Genomic DNA, 17,863 nt, shown 5'->3' on the forward strand with positions numbered 1-17,863 from the left:
GCTAGAACTCATAATCCAGGTGGGGTAGATAGCATAATGGTTATTACAAACAGACTAAAGCTCCGAAGTCCCAGGTTCAATACCCCGCACTACAATAAATCAGAGCTGATCAGTGCTCAGAGAGAGAGAGGGAGAAAAGAACTCGCAATCTGTTTTTCAAGTGTCTTTACAATATACCTGAACAGATGAAATTCTTGCTTGAGAATTACAGAAACAGACATCCTTGCCCTCAACAGCTGTGGGGGTCACTAATCCAGTCAACAACTGTGCTACTCTCTCTTTTTCTGAGTTTTTACTGACTCAGAACTTCTACAAGATGCCTCCCCCAACCCTGTCCTTATTTCTCATAGCATAAATCCATCCTATTTGCCTGTCAGGTACTGTTCCTGCATAGTCTCTACAGCTGCCACTATCAGAGCTGCCATCTCTGTTCCTTCAAGAACATAGTAGTAGCAGCAGCATCCAGGACTGATGTGCATGAGGTCCCAGGTTCAATCCTTGGCATGGTATATGTAAGAGCTGAGGGGTATTCTGGTATCTCTTTCCCTCAAAAAGAGAAAGAGATAGAGACTATGACAATAATTATAAATTATATTTATATCTAAACAACTCTTCTTCATACTATAGATATTTACTTAAGTCTATTTTACCAGGCTCTACTTTTATTTTCTTTGTATCCCTAGTCCACAATAAGTGCTCCACCAATAGTAGCTCTATCTCAAAGTCGTTCAAAGGACCAGCCAAGTCCTCCATTTTCTACTACATACCTGTGTGGTTCTAGATTTTATTTATTCAATTCAACCAAATGATACATCATGGATGGGGGAAATAGCATAATGATGATCCAAAAAAGATTCTTATGCCTGAGGCTCTAAGGTCCCAGGTTCAACCCCCCACACCACAATAAGCCAGATCTGAGAGGTACTCTGGTAAAAATGAACAGATAAATAAGTAAATCTATAATAAATTAATTAATTAAATGAAATATCATACGATTACAAGAGACAGATATGAGAATCCAGCTGGCTTCTACTTGATCAAACAGCAAATAATATATATCTAATTTTACATACTCTATAAACATATATATTATATACATAGAATATAGAGACCATATATTGAATTTTACTTATATAAAATGTTACTCTTCTCACTAAATGCTTGCATTTGGAAAATAATGTTTTCCCATAAAAATAGTATTTCTGTTAACCTGCAATAGCTTATAATCTTTAAAATGAATAAAAAGTGTATTTAGATGTCTGCTTTACATTCAGACATAATTAATATCAAGTGATAAAATACACAAGCCAAGAGTTCTTTGGGACCCTAAATGACTTCTAAGAGAGAAAAATGAACAACCTGTCTTCTAGCATGTTAAGAATTATCAAAATATCTTCCACTGCAGGGCTCATCAGAAGCAAGATGAATCAAGGTTTGCTAAGGACCCCCATGGCCTAGAAACCTTCTTCTTTCCCTCCCTTCTTTTTCTCCCAAAGATCTAAAAAGCACAGTCCATACTGCTTCTAGTTCCTAAATATGTTCCAACGAAACTGACAAAATATTGGTATTTAGTGCAGCTGGGTAATAAGTTAAAGGAGACTGATTCACTATACCCTTTTATCTACATTTGAAAATCTTCACGTTGTGGGGCCAAGTAGTGGCACACCTGGTTAAGTACACACATCACAGTGTGCAAGGACCCATGTTCAAGCCCCTGGTCCCCACCTGCAGGGGGGAAAGCTTCAAGAGTGGTGAAGCATGGCTGCAGGTCTCTCTCTCTCTCTCTCTCTCTCTCTCTCTCCTCCCCTCCCTCCCTCCCTCCCTCCATCTCCCCTTTCCCTTCTCAGTTTCTCTGTCTCTATCTAATAAACATTTAAGAGAAAGGAAGAAGAAGAAAGAAAGAGAGAGAGAGAGAGGGAGGGAGGGAGGGAGGGAGGGAGGAAGGAAGGAAGGAAGGAAGGAAGGAAGGAAGGAAGGAAGGAAGGAAGGAATGAAGGAAGGTGGGTGCAGTGGATTAAGCACAAGTGGTGCCAAGTGCAAGGACTGGCGTAAGGATCCCGGTTCGAGCCCCGATTCCCCACCTGCAGGGGGTCACTTCACAAGTGGTGAAGCAGGTCTGCAGATGTCTATATTTCTCTCCTCCTCTCTCGATTTCTCTCTGTCCTATCCAACAACAGTGACAGCAATAACAACAACAACAACAACAATAAAACAACAAGGGCAACAAAAGGGAAAAAATGGCCTCTAGGAGCAGTGGACTCACAAGCCCCAGCAATAACCCTGGAGGCAAAAAGGAAAAAAAGAAAGAAAGAAAATCTTCACCTTGTGGCTGGGGTGACAACATAATGACTATGCAAAAGGTTCTCATACCTGAGGTTCTGAAGCCCCAGGTTCAATTCCCAGCAGCACCATAAACCATAGCTGAGCAATGTTCTAGTCTTGCTCTATGTAATTCTCTCTCTCAAATGAAATCAATAAAATACAGCTAAAATAAATAATTAAATAGAAAAATCTTTGCCTTTCCATGGTGGATACCTAGGTGGCCACCAAGTCTCCCATGACAGATATCTGGGAAATCTCCTCAGGCCTCACAGTCTGCCTTGTATGGCACATATCAGTTTAGACTCCTTTATGGCTTTAAACACCTCACAGTCTCCAAATGTTCTCTGTCAGAAGCTTCTCTTCAGTCCAGTCTGTTCTCAACACCACCCTATCATCTTCCAAAGGTATTAGACTATCAACTCCACCAGAAAACCCAGAGGTACCTGTGTGTAGAAGTCTAGCCCCGCATCACCATCTGCCCCCCACTAACCCTTCCAGCTGCCACTCTTTATGCTCACACTCATATATCCCAGAGACACTCAATTTTTTTTTGTTTTTTCCTGAAAATGTCAGGCCATTCACAATTATGTCTGTTAAAATGTTGCTCCCTCCATGAGTGCACTTGTTCATACATTTTAGCCCAGCAAACTCTCATCATGCTTAATATTCCCTTTTTTAAATTATTTATTTATTTATTCCCTTTTGTTGCCTTTGTTGTTTTTTATTGTTGTTTTTGATGCCGTTGTTGTTGGATAGGACAGAGAGAAATTGAGAGAGGAGGAGAAGACAGAGAGAGAGAGAGACAGACACCTGCAGACCTGCTTCACCGCCTGTGAAGTGACCTCCTGCAGGTGGGGAGCCAGGGGCTCGAACCGGGATCCTTACTCCGGTCCTTGCGCTTTGTGCCACCTGCACTTAACCCGCTGTACTACCACCTGACTCCCAGCTTCCTTTATTTTTTTTATTTCAGAAATTTATTCTGTGTAATCTGAAAGATTTATATAGCTTTAGCTAAAAAAAAAAACAAACTATAACAACAGTGGAAACAAGACACTATTTCAAAGCCTCAGTCCTTCCTTCTAGCTTTCCAAATGTAAGGGCTCTGAAAGATACTCATAAGACCAAAACAAAATTGGGAGTCGGGCAGTAGTGCAGCGGGTTAAGTGCAAGCAGCACCAAGCTCAAGGACCAGTTTAAGGATCTTGGTTCAAGCCCCTGGCTCCCCACCTGCAGGGAAGTCGCTTCACAGGCGGTGAAGCAGGTCTGCAGGTGTCTATCTTTCTCTCCCCCTCTCTGTCTTCCCCCCTCTCTCCATTTCTCTCTGTCCTATCCAACAACGACGACATCAATAACAACAACAATAATAAAAAACAAGGGCAGCAAAAGGGAAAATAAATAAATATTAAAACATTATAAATGCAGCCATGATCTTTCATAAAACAAACAAAAAAATATCACTGTAAGGTCCTTCTTGGGACAAGTTAATTGCCTTTACTGAAGAAAAAAAAAAAAATCACCTTCCTCTGTGGGAGTTCCCAATCATTTTTCTGTGGGAGTTTGTGATCATTCTGTCACTCAACCAAATGTCTCAGCATCTGCTGTGTGACAGTCTTCTCTTGCAAAGTCTGTGTAAATGATCATTCTGTAACTCTAACCTCACAGCAGTGCTTCTTAGGTTGTGATTGGCTAAAGACCAACACCAGAATCACTAGGAATGCTGGACAATATCTATGATATGATTTTCCCACCTTGAACTTTGTCAACCAGAAACTCAGAACTACTATTTTAACCTCTTCATCTCAAGCAAAGAAGGAAGCCAGTCAAGTCCCAGATTCTTAATCTCTGTTCCTCTGGTATTGAATCAGTATCATAGTATTCATAGTATTGAAACAGGTATCATCATAATCATCATCACCATCTCCACATCCATTTTAAAGACAGGATCTAAAGCACAGAGAAATTAAGTAAGTTGTCTAAAACAACACAGCTCCACAGTGGAAGAGCTAGAATTTGAACTTAGATAATCTTACTTAAAGCGTTCATTATTCTGCCTTAAAAGTGATGTTTGATAAAGGTTTCTTCCATTTAAAAAAAAAAAAAAAAGGCAGACCAATCCTCCCTTTGTCTCACTTAAATGTTGTCTCTGAGAAGAACTGAACAAACCCATTTCTATCTGATCTCCATCTGGAGCTGGAAGTGACACTGAGAACTGACGGTTGAACAGGAGTGGCTGCACCTACCTCATGGGCCCATAGTTTAGTATCACGAAGGCCAGCACTATCATCACACAGATGGCTCTTCCCTTCGGACTGGGAACTTTAAGCCGCTGGTTCTAGAAGGAGATGACCATAAGAGATGCAGTTAACTTCCAAAAGCATCTCACAGAAAGCAGCATCTCAGATAAGAATACTGCTCTTCATCAGCTGCATGAACACTTATAAGTGAACAAGACCTGCCTGAGGCTCCAAAGTCCCAAGTTCTATCTCCCACACCACTATAAGTTAGAGATGAGTAATACTCTGGTTTAAAAAAAACAAAACTCAAGGGTGAGGAAACAGAACTTTTCAAAAGACCACAGCAGAATTTTTCCAAAGCTCCCTGGTCCAGGAGAGAGAAAAGGAAGAGAAAAGGGAGAGAAGAAATATTTCTACCCCAAAGGGAAGACGGTGACAAATCTTTTTTTTTTTTAAGATGTACTATTTGTTTGTTTATAAGATAGACAACCATAGCATCACTCCAGCACATGGCAATGCTGGGGATAAAACTTGGGACCTCACATCTGAGAGTTTAAAGTATCCACTGAGTCACCTCTCAAGTAGCTGAGTCAACCTTTGTTACAGTTTTCTAGCAATTTTGCAATACAACTGTAGTTTTCTCTCTCCCTCTCTCTCTCCCCTCCCCCTTCCTAAAATACAGAATAAAAAATTAGACCCAGAGGTAGCTTAGTGATCTCATGCATGGGTGAGGCCCTGAGTTCACACTCTGATACTGCATACAAAGATGAAAGAGAGTGGAGGCAAAGAGGCTGGACACCAGGGCAAGGGGACAATTGAGCTCTTCTCACACACAGACTGGGAGGTGTGTTCTGAACTCCTCTCCCCACTGTGATCTCACTGTCCGTGCATGAGGGGTCTCAATGCCCCTGCTTCCCCTGTAGATGGGGACTGTGAACTGACACCCTCCACCCCCACATCAGGAGGGAGCTCACACCAGCCTTACCCACCTCAGACACAACCTCGTCCAGCTGCCGCTTCAGGGAGCCATTCTCCTTCTTGAGCTTCTCATTCTCTGACAGTGCCGCCTTCAGCCGTGCCTCCAGCCCTAGCATGTACTCTTTCTTCTTCTTTCGGGACTGGCAGGCTGACTCACGATTTTTGATCATCCGCTGCTGGCGCCTGAGCACTGCAATCTGAAAGGAGGCAGAAGGCATCAGAATACTCTCAGCTTCTAATCTAATTAGTGATGATTTGCTTTGACCTAGCACGTTATGATTGGGCCCTCCTCAATCGCTATCGAACAGGCCATGGCCGGTGCGCCGCTATGTTCCATCGCTGGGGAGCCAGAGATGACCCGAACTGCCCCTGCGGCTACAGACAGACTATGACCCACATAGTCAACGACTGCCACCTCTCCAGATTCAAAGGAGGTCTCGAAACTTTACATCAGGCTCAACCTGATGCTGTTGACTGGCTACGGAAGAAGGGCAAACGCTAGAAGAAGAAGAAGTGATGATTTTTAAACACAACTATTTAAAAAACACAGATTTCTAGGCTTCTTTATGTGCTGGCCATGTCTGGAGCTTTACTACTCCAGGTTTACTTTTTCAGAGAGAGGGAGAGAGAAAAAAAAAAAAGGAGGGGGGTGGGAAAGAATACAGCATCAAAGTTTCCTTTAATGTAGTAGGGGCCAAGCTTGAACCTGGGTCACACACATAGCAAAGCAGCATACTATCCATATTTGGCAGTCCTAGTTTCTAGTTGTCTTAAAACAGTCTTTAAAAGTGCTGTCAAAGAGGTAGCTCACCAGATAGGGCTGTGTGTTGTGCCATGTTCCCAGCCCAGGTTTGGACCAGCCCCACATGGGAGGTGTCATGGCACTGGAAGAAGCTCCAGTGCTATGGTATCTCTTCCTGGCTCTGTCTCCCTCTCTAGTAGAATGAAAAGTTGCTCAAATGAAGTAAACTGAAAATAACATGGTTCAGTGAGGCCTTCTTAAAGCTGCTAAAGTTTTCCTTATGTGTTCTGTGGCCTATTTATTGGTCTCCTAGTTATTCCTTTCAAAGCTCTCTCAGAAAGCGCCTTTAGGGGGCCAGGTGGTAGCGCAGAAGGTTAAGCGCACGAAGTGCAAGGACCAGAATAAGGATCCTCCCGGTTCAAGCCCCCTGCTCCCCACCTGCTTCATAAACGCTAAAGGTGTCTTTCTCTTCCCCTCTCTGTCTTCCCCAACTCTCTCAATTTCTCTCTGTCCTATCCAACAACAACAACAGTAATACCAACAGTAACAACAACAACAACAAGGGCAACAAAATGGGGAAAATGGCCTTCAGAAGCAGCACACATAGTGCAGGCACTGAGCCCCAGCAATAACCGTGGAGGCAAAAAAAAAAAAAAGTGCCTTTACATACACACACATGTAGACACACACCACTTCCATTTATTACATGAGAAAAGGGAGAGAGCAAAGCATCATTCGGCCAATTACGGTGTTGTATTTGTCTTGTCTTTTTTGTTATGCAATGCTGGGGACTCGAACCCAAGGCCTTTGTGTACTTCTCAGCTGCCTCCCTAGTCCTGCACATACCTTTAGCCTCTATCTCTGGTCCTGAACCAAAGGTGTTCCAGAACCGCACACCCACTTACATGGAAGCCTACCGCAACCACAAGCCAGGATGAGCAAACTGAACGTATCATTCATCTCGGGCTTGGTGTGTTTGATCTACCTTTCTCCCATCAATGATTAGAGTCTCTCAGGATGTATTCGAGGACATGACTGCTGGTTTCTTCCACTTCCTTAATCACCCAACCTCTTCAGCAGCCCCTACTTAGGTACTAAGGACACACAAATGACCAAGCTCCTCTCTGAGAAAGTGGGTCTCAGTGTTCCTCCTTTCTCTCTGCCCACTGCCTCTCTCCCAACAGCTCTCTTGAACTCTGAGGCTACTGCCAGAACACTCCCACTGATACCTGGCTACCACTTCTAAAATTACACCCTCCCTCCCCCAACCCCCAGCAGCATTCTTTCAAGCTGCACCATTCCCTGTAAAGCAGACCTTTAGTTCTAATGTCTATGCCACCGCACAATGCAGAATCCTCCTGACCCAACTCCAGGGAGCCTCTTAGGGCTGTGCATTTTAAACTGCTTGAAGCTTTCTTCCTTTCTTTAATATATTTTATAAATTTTGGATAAGCACACAGAGAAATTGAGAGAGAAGAGAGATATGGCGAGATAAACAGAGATGCCTGCTGCACTGCTCCCCCCTGTAGGTGGGGGCTGGGGGCTTGAACCTGAGAGGTTTTTTTTTAAATTGCCACCAGGGTTATTGCTGGGGCTCGGGTACCTGCACAATAAATCCACTGCTCCTGGTGGCCGTTTTTCCTTTTTTATTTGATAGGACAGAAAGAAATTGAGGAGGAAGGAGGAGATAAAGAGGAAGAGAGACAGAGTGACACCTGAAGACCCAAATCACCACTCATGAACCCCATTTTTGTGCATGGTAATATCTTTGTGCACTCAACTGGGTACACCACTGCTCAGCCCCCTCCTCATGTGTTTTAGTACGTGCACACTACTGCGTGTGCCACTGCCTGGCCTTGGAGCTTTCCTCTCCCAATATCTTTTGTCCTACTGATCTATGTGGCACATAGCAGTACATGGGATTTGCATGCTACAGATCCCAAGTTCAATCCCTGGTACCATATATGCCAGAGCTGAGTAATTCCCTGGTCTCTATAAACAATTTTTTTTTTTTTTAGAAAGATGGATGGAACTGCTCATGTTTGAATGTTTAGTCTTAGTCATGAACCGTCTGAATCATAAAACCACTATACTGGGCCCCTCACTGAGTGACACATGTCCCCCAGGGGCATACAATGTCTTCACAGGACTGAAATGAGTGGACAGCTGCCAGTGCTACTGCTCTTCACCCTGTTCTCAGAAAACCCTCTCACCCAGCTTTGGGTGTGCAGAAAGAAAACAAGAAAGGGCCACAACTATAAAAGAGCCTCACATTCCTGCCACCACACTGTCAAATGTGATGCACAGTGTTACACAAATGCTCTATGGATGGTGAGAAGAAAGGGCCTGTGTGAATGGAGCACTTTCTCAGCTGGGTGAATTCTTTATATTTATTTATTTTTCTTTATTGGGGGGGGACTAATGGTTTATAGTTAAGAGTAAGATACAGTAATTGTTACATGTGTGACTCTGCTCAGCTTCCCACATAACAATTCAAACCCCTCTAGGTCCTTCTCTGCCATCATATTCTAGGACGTCAATATTCTCTCCTACCCCAAGAGTCCTTTATTTTGGTGCAATATACCAAACTCAGTCCAAGTTCTGCTGTTTTCCCTTCTGTTCTTATTTTTCAACGTCTATCTATAAGTTGAAAAATAAGATACCATATCCATCCTTTTCTTTCTGGTTTATCTCAGTGAAGAAGGTGGACTCATCATTTTAAATAGCTGAGTAGTATTCCACAACTTGTCAGCTACTAAGTTGCTTCCAGCTTTTGACTATTACAAATTGTGCTGCTATGAATTGAAGTATATAACAGATATTTGTAGATGAGTGTATTTGGTTCCTTAGTATATGTCCCCAGAAGAGAAATTGCAGGGTCATAGGGTAGCTCCACTTCTAGCCTTCTGAGAGTTCTCTAGACAGCTGTCCACAGGAGTTGGACCAATTTACATTCCTTTTTTTTTTTTTCTTCTTTTTAAGCTTTAGAGACAGCCAGAAATTGAGATGGGAGGGAGAGACAGAGAGGGAGAGAAGCAAAGAGACACCTGTAACACTGCTTCATCATTCACAAAGCTTTCTCCCAGCAGGTGGGGACTGGGGCTTGACCTGGGTCCTTATGCATCCTAACATGTGTGTTCAACCAGGTTCGCCACCACCCGGCCCTGACCAGTTTACATTCTCACCAGCAATGAAGGAGGCTTCCTTTGCACCCATAACCTCTCCAGCGTTTGTTGCTGCTACCTTTTCTGATATATGACATTCTCACAAGAGTGAAGTGGTATCTCATTGTCTTTAGTAGCATTTCTCTGACAATGAGTTTGAGCATTTTTTCATGTTTGTTGGCCTTTTGGATCTCTTCTTTAGAGAATATTCTGCTCATATACTCTCTCCATATTTGGAAGGGGTCTTTTCCTTGTTGCTGGGTTTGGTGAGCTCTTTATGAATTATTTATTAGCCTCTTATCTGATGTATGGCATTTAAAGATCTTTCCCATTCTGTAAGAGTTCTGTTTTAGTGGTGGTTTCCTTTGCTATGCAGAAGCCTTTAAAGTTGGTGTAATTCCATTGTTTTATTTTTGTTTTTAGTCTTCTTTGTAATTGGATTCATATCACTGAAGATGCATATAAAATTTAGATGGAAAAAAAGAGTTATACCAGTATTTTCCTCTAAGTATTTCATAGTTTCTGGTCTAACATCCAAGCCCTTGATCCATTTGGAATTTACTTTTGTGTCTAGTGAATAACAGGGGTTCAGTTTCATTCTACTGCATGTTTCAACCCAATTTTTCTAGCACCATTTGTTGAAGGCACTCTCCTTTCCCCATTTAATAGTCTGGGCACCTTTGTCAGAGATTAGATTTCTATAGGTGAGGGCGAATCCTTTTTGAGGGTGCTGGATCAGGTCAAGTGTCAAAATACCAGGTCTCTTTACACTCTTTCCTCTAATATTAAAAGTCATCTATGGGCAAATATCATCATCAGAATCTTCTGACAATAAAACAGGTCACTTGAACCCAAGTCTGTGATGTCACTGTTAAAAAATGAACTTTGGGGGTCGGGCAGTAGCGCAGTGGGTTAAGAGCATGTGGCGCAAAGCCCAAGGACCAGCGAGAGGATTCTGGTTCAAGCCCCTTGCTCCCCACCTGCAGGGGAGTCGCTTCACAGGTGGTGAAGCAGGTCTGCAGGTGTCTATCTTTCTCTCCCCCTCTCTGTCTTCCCCTCCTCTTTCCATTTCTCTCTGTCCTATCCAACAATGACATCAATAACAACAACAATAATAACGACAACAACAATGAAACAACAGCAACAAAAGGGGGGGATGAAGTTCAAGGGGGCTGGGCAGTTGTGCATCTGGTTAAGCACACGTAGTACAAAGTACAAGGACCTATAAGAGGATCTGGTTCGAGCCCCTGCTTCCCACTGCAGGTAGGATGCTTCACAAACTAAAGCAGGTCTACACGTGTCTACTGTTCTATCTCCTTCTCTGCCTCCCCCTCCTCTCTCAATTTCTATCCTTTCTAAATAAATGGGGGAAAAAACAGCCATTAGAAGCTGGATTCATAGTGCCAGCACTGAGTCCCAATAATAACCCTGAAGGCAAAAAAAAAAAAAGAGCTCCAAAGTCCTTAAATGGCCATACTTTAGCGGTATGTGTGTGTGTAATAGCTCAGGGCTCAGGGTTTGTATGTATGAGGTCCTGAGATTCACACTCCAGCACTGCACATGCCTGAATAATGCTCTGATTCTTTCCCATTAATATTTATTAAATGCCCCATTTTAATATTAAGAAACATATTCTACAGGGGGTCAAGTGGTAGCACATCTGGTTAAGTGCACAAGGGCCCGTGCTCAAGCCCCTGATCCCCACCTGCTGGGGGAAACCATCACAAGTGGTAAAGCAGGGCTGTTGGTACCTCTCTTTCTCCTTCCCTCTCTATCTCCCCTCCCCTCTAGATTTCTCTCTATATATTCAATAATATATAAATAAAAATATTAAAAAGGAAGGGAGGGCGGGAGGGAGATATTCCACTGTTTCAATGCAAACCTCACTGAGACCAAGAAGGGACAAGACTCGGGTCATCCCAACTCACTACATAGATTTTTTTTCTTTCATCTTGAGTTCTATCCCCAGCAGCACATGTACCAGAGTGATGTTTGGTTCTTTCTCTCTCTCCTCTATCATTCTCATAATGAATAAAACAAACAAAACATAGATTTTTTTTCTTTCTTTTTTAAATTATGCTCTTATTTATTTATTATTGGATAGAGACAGATAAATTGAGAGGGAGGAGGAGGTAGAGAGGGAAAGGCAGAGAGACACCTGCAGCCCAGCTTCACCACTTGGGAAGCTTTCCTCCTGCCAGTGAGGACCAGTAGCTTGAACCTGGATCTTTCTGCATTGTAATTTGTGCACTTAACCAGGTGCACCACCACTGGCCCCTGCTTTTCTCTTTCTTTTTTTAATATATTGTTTATGGGGGTGGTCTGGGAGATGGCATGGTGGATAAAGCGCCAGACTCTCAAGCATGAGGTCCAAAGTTCAATTCCCAGCAGCACATGTACCAGAGTGAAGTCTGGCTCTTTCTCTCTCCTCCTATCTTTCTCATTAAGAAATAAATAAAATATTGGGGCCAGGTGGTGGTGCACCTGGTTGCGTGCACATGTTACACTGTGCAAGGATCTGAGTTTTGAGTCCTCAGTCCCCACCTGCAGGGATAAAGCTTTGCAAGTGGTGAAGCAGTGTTGCAGGTGTCTCTCCGTTTCTCTCCCTCTCTATCACCCCTGTCCTCGATTTCTGACTATCCAGAATAAAGATAATAATTTTAAAAATTCAAATAAGTAAATAAAGTGTATATATATGTACATATATATAATTTATGGGGGCCAGGTGATGGCACACATGGTTGAGTGCACATGTTACATAAACAAGGATCCAATTTCAAGCAATCCCTACTGGCAGAGGGGAAGCTTCACTGTGAAGCAGTACTGCAGAAGACTCTCCTTTCCTCCCTATCTCCCCCTTCCCTTTTAATTTCTCTCTGACTCTATCCAATAAATAAATAAAATATTTTAAATTATTTTTACTCATTCGTTTTTAATGGTAGATACTGAGACAAAAATACGAAGAGACAGAGAAGACCAGAGTACTGCTCAGTTCTGACTTATGGTGATGCTGGGGATTGAACATGGGACCTCAGAGTCTCAAGCATTAAAGTCTTTTACATGACCTTTATGCTATCTCCCAAGCCCCACCACAAAGCTTCTATCAGCTCAAGAAGTCTCTTTTCTTTATTGGAGGATTAATGTTTTACATTCAACAATAAATACAATAGTATGTACATGTATAACATTTCTCAGTTTTCTACATAACAATACAACCCCCACTAAGTCCTCTGTCATTCTTTTTGGACCTGTACTCTCCCCCTCACCTACTCCAGAGTCTCTGGCTGACCTGGCTGGCTAGGTGGGTGTCCCCTTCCTCCCTCACCGCTCCATGTGCGTCCCACCAGAAGCTGCTAGGTCGAAAAGGTCGGCCTTCCCCAAATAGAGACAGACCAGTCTTCAGTTGAGTAGCTGCACTCCCCTGCTAGAACCTCCAAACAAGCTCTCAAGAAGTCTCTTTTCAACGAACCTTTCCTCTCAGAGGGCCAATGACTGAGAATATATAGTCAGTTATTTTTTAGGTTCACCTTTCTCCACTGTAATCACCTACTCACATATTCTGTCCATTTGACTGTTGGATTAACTTGCCTTTTTCTCACTGATTTATAAATACTCCCTACATATTAAAAGGGACTTTTAAGAAAATAAAATGTGCATGAATGTTCAAGGCAGCATTCTCCACTCCCCAGTGGTGTGATTTCCTTTTTTTTTTTATTAGTGATATGATAATGATTTACAAAATTATAAGATAATAGGGGTATAATTCCATACAATTCCCACCACAAGAGTTCTGTGTCCCATCCCCTACATTAGAAAATGCAGTAGTCCTCCTAAGGCCACTGATATGGGCTGATTCAGCATTCTTCATAACAATCAAAAAAGTAGAAGCTACTAGTTGATAATGGGTAATTCAAAATGTGGTTAGCCACACAACAGCATATCAATTGTCCACTTGTCTAAGTAAGCCAGTGTAATAGCTCACTTGGATAATGTGCTGCTTTGCCTGCCATGTGTGTGACTCAGGCTTAAGTCCAGCCCCCACCAAACTGTAGGAAGTTTTGGTACTGTCAGGCCTGCCTTTATTTCCCACCCACGCCTTGCTCCCTCCTGCTCCCTCCTGCTTCCTCCTTTATCTCCCACCCACCCTCACTCCCTCCCTCCCTCTCTGTCTTTACCCAAAATAAATAAATAAATAATTTTATTTATTTTTTTTAAATAAATAACTTTTAAAAGAAATAAATCTCTGGGAGAAAAAAAGGAATGCTAAACTTGGATCAATTTAATCTTATACAATACATGGTGTGGGGGGGTGAGGGACACACACTTATTTGCTTCCCTTTCCAAGTCAGCTGTGACATAAATGACTTGCCTCACCAAACTTAGCAGCAAAAAAAGCAAATGACCCCATCCAAAAAATGAGCAGAGGATATGAACAGAACCTTCACTACAGAAGAGATCCAAAATTCTAAAAAAAATATGAAAAATTGTTCCAGGTCACTGATTGCCAGAGAAATGCAAATAAAGACAACACTGAGATACCACCTCACCCCTGTGAGAATGTCATACATCATACATACAGCAGCAACAAATGCTGGAGAGGCTGTGGGGACAAAGGAACCCTCCTGCACTGCTGGTGGGAATGTAAATTGGTCCAACCCCTGTGGAGAGCAGTCTGTCTAGAAACAGACCTCCCATATGACCCAGTAATTTCTCTTATAGGGATATATCCTAAGGACTCCATAACACCCAACCAAAAAGATATGTGTACACCCATGTTCATAGCAGCACAATTCATAATAGCTAAAACCTGGAAGCAAACCAGGTGCCCAACAAGAGATGAATGGCTGAAAAAGCTGTGGTATATTTATACAATGGAAAACTATGCAGCTATTAAGAACAATTAACTCACCTTTTCTGACCCATCTTGAATGGAGCTAGAAGTAATTATGTTAAGTGAGATAAGTTAGAAAGACAAAGATGAGTATGGGATGATCCCACTCATCAACAGAACTTGAGAAGAAAAAAACGAAAGGGAAACTCAAAGCAGAATAAAGCAGAATCTGACTGAGTTTGGAGTAGGGCACCAAAGTAAAAGTCTCTGGGTGGAGGGTGAGGGTAGATGTTCAGCTTCACTGGGCGGGGGATAGACCTTTGGTGGTGGGAATGATGTTAATATACACTTCTATTAACTTATACTCTCATAAATCACTAACTAATATGAAAGGGGAAAATGGATTGAATGTCTCAAACTTTTTGTTGCATAGACCATAGCTCTGAGTATCTGTTCCTTCAATCTAAGCACTTAAGACTTCAAATTAGTAATCATATTGAATTTTAATAGTGGGCTCAAATTGTTAATACATTTCTATCAATGACTTGTTCTTTGAAATATCTCCTAAAAGCACCACATGTGCTTAACCTGCTCCACTACCGCCTGACTCCTCACTTAGTTCTTTTAACATATTTAGTAAATTATACCACCCACAGGAAATCCATTCTGCTTATGAGTAAAAACAGCAAGGGCAACAAAAAGGGAATAAATAAGGAGGTGTGCTCAACCAGATGTGCCACCACCCAGCCCCTCCCAATATTTCTTTTTCTTTTTTTTAATATTTATTTATTCCCTCCCTTTTGTTGTCCTTGTTGTTTCATTGTTGTAGTTATTATTGTTGTTGTTATTGATGTCGATGTTGAATAGGACACAGAGAAATGGAAAGAGATGGGGAAGACAGAGAAGGGGAGAGAAAGACAGACACCTGCAGACCTGCTTTACCACTTTACCACTCTGCAGGTAGGGAGCCAGGGGCTCACTCGAACCGAGATCCTTACACCAGTCCTTACGCTTTGAGCCACCTGCACTTAACCCACTGCACTACTGCCTGACTCGCTCTTTTTTCTTTTACCAGAGCACTACTCAGCTCTGATTTATGGTGGTACAAGGGACTGAACCTGGAACTTTGGAGCCTCAGGGAAGACAGTCTCTTTGGATAACCATTATGCAATCTACCCCTGGCCATAATTTGCCAATATTTCTATGCAAGATAAATTTTTAGAAATGCTTCCCCCAACAAACGCCATTGAAAGTGAAACAGTAGATATTGTAACAAAGCATGTTTTTCTTTGGTTCACATGGAGCCCCTGGCAGCAGCACAGCCAGAAGGTAGCTAGCACAGAAATCATCTTTTTACTGGAATGTGAATCATTTTTTCAGATCTCCAGAGTCTTCCTGCTGAATTTATTTTGGTAAGTTTGTCTCCTTTGCAGCTTTAATAAATACTCCAACCAGGACTAGAGAGAAAGCTCAGCCTGTTAGAACATCAACTTGCATACCTGAGGCCCTAGAGGTTGGAGGTTCAATCCCCAACACCAGCTTATGCCATGGGCTGAGCTGGGCTCTGCTCTGTTTTTTTTTTTTTTTTAATGTCACCATCTTGACACCTTGGTTATGAGAGAATTTAGTTACTAGGAGGCATCTATTCATCCTTCATTGTTTATTTATTTGTTTGTTTGTTTGTTTTGCCTCCAGGGTTATTGCTGGGGCTCAGTGCCTGCACTGCTCCTGGAGGCTATTTTTACCCTTTGGTTGCCCATATTGTTTATCGTTGTTGTTGTTGTTATTGCTATCATTGTTGGGTAGGACAAAGAGAAATTGAGAGAGGAGGGGAAGACAGAGGGGGAGAGAAAGATAAGACACCTGAAGACCTGTTTCACCACTTGTGAAGCGACACCCCCCCCCCCTTGCAGCTGGGGAGCCAGGGGCTCAAACCAGGATCATTACACTGGTCCTTGCATTTCGCACCCAGAACCCGTAGTGCTACCGCCTGGCCCTGGCCCTCCTTCATTCATTATTTATCTTCTTCTTTTTTTTTTCTTTTTTAGATTTTATTCATTTATTAATGAGAAACACAGGAGGAGAGAGAAAGAGCCAGGCATCACTCTGGTACATGTGCTACCAGGGATTGAACTCAGGACCTCATGAGCTTGAGAGTCCAATGCTTTATCCATTGTGCCACCCCCTGCCCGATCATGTTATTATTTATCTTCTTAAACTCAAGCTAACCATACAACTGAAGGAGAGTCAGACAACACTTTGACCTAACAGAGGACTATTCTTAGGTATTCCAGATAACACAGGGGGGCTCAGGTCAAGCAAAAGTCAGCTGTTTCTCAAACTTAGCATAGGTCCTGTCCATTTCCTAAGAATTGCTCTGGATTATGTTAGGCTCATATTTGTCTTGAAGACACTCCTGTTCTGCCCTACTTCCTGATCATTTCCCTACCTGAGTTGATTTCCTGTTCTTCTCTACTTCCTGATTATTTTCCTACTTTAGCTCACTTCCTGTTCTGTCCTACTTCCTGTTCCCACCAAGAGCAGTATTTTTATGGTAGTGCTGGGGACTGAATCTAGGACTTTGCAGCCTCAGGCATGAGTGTCTCTTTGCATAACCATTATGCTATCTACTCCCACCATGGAAGGACTTGTTCCACCCTGGTGTCCTACTGAAGATGTAAACTGTCATTTCACCACTTTTCCCAACCCACTAACAAAAATGATGTGGCCTCCCTTTTCTTTTTTCTTTTCCTTTCTTTCTTTCTTTCTTTCTTTCTCTCTCTCTTCCTTTCTTTCTCCCTTTCTTTCTCTCTCTCTCTTTCAAGATAGTTACAGAGAAACTGAGAGGGAGAGACAGAAAGTGAAAGAGCACAACACCAGAAGCTCCTTTCTGTGCAGTAGGACCTGGGCTTGAACCTGGTGTGTGCACACCACAAGTGTGCACTATCCAAGTGAGCTATTTCACCAGTCCACAGCTCCATTGCCTTGAAACCAGAGTAAAAGTGTTGGTTGAGCTTCACGAGCTTGTGCAGATAGGTACAAGCAGGGCAAAGATTTCAACAGATGCCTTCCTTTTCAACCCTCTGGGTGCTCCCTGGCAATAGTAGCTAAACGTTTAACAAAAAATAAACACGCTGTCCTGAGAAGGCAACTTTCTGGTACTGGTGTTACAACCACATGCGGGGAAGACTGCATAGGAAGGTGTCTACTCTGAAGTGAGAGACCAGGTTTGCTTTTTCCATCTGGATCAGAGAACAGAAAGGAAGGAAAGGTGAGAGGGAGAAAGGGAGAAAGCAAGAAAACCAAATTTCTTGAGCACTTAGGTGAGGTTTCCAAGAGTTAAGCAGGACAGCTTTACCAGCAGAAAGGCAGGAAGAGTGAGAGTCTAATTTGAACCAGGCCGGCAGTTTCCTACATAAGCAGCATTTGCTGCAATCTGTGGAAGGTATGCTGAGCACGCTCCCTCTGCAGTCCAGGGCTCCAAAGAGGCAGCGGGCCAAGCACCAGGGCCAGAGACGGTAGAGGGAAAAGCAGCCACATCAGTGGTTCAAAGCCACAAGAGGAGGATGGGCTTTCTGCTGCTGGGTTCTAA

General features: G+C 42.7%; 1 protein-coding gene across 4 annotated transcripts in view; it reads right to left on the reverse strand.

Moving 5' to 3' along the window:
- The window catches only part of ATF6 (activating transcription factor 6), a 113,777-nt gene that overhangs the window by 30,303 nt on the left and 65,611 nt on the right, over positions 1-17,863 (reverse strand). For all 4 annotated transcript variants that reach the window (XM_060198099.1, XM_060198101.1, XM_060198098.1 and 1 more), the window contains exons 8-9: positions 5,546-5,731; positions 4,563-4,654 (exon numbers count right to left, since the gene is read on the reverse strand). In XM_060198099.1, the coding sequence (XP_060054082.1) occupies positions 4,563-4,654; positions 5,546-5,731 (278 nt within the window). The remainder of the gene's footprint in view (positions 1-4,562; positions 4,655-5,545; positions 5,732-17,863) is intronic.

This window comes from Erinaceus europaeus, chromosome 9, assembly GCF_950295315.1.
Source record: "Erinaceus europaeus chromosome 9, mEriEur2.1, whole genome shotgun sequence".
Lineage (NCBI taxonomy): Eukaryota > Metazoa > Chordata > Mammalia > Eulipotyphla > Erinaceidae > Erinaceus > Erinaceus europaeus.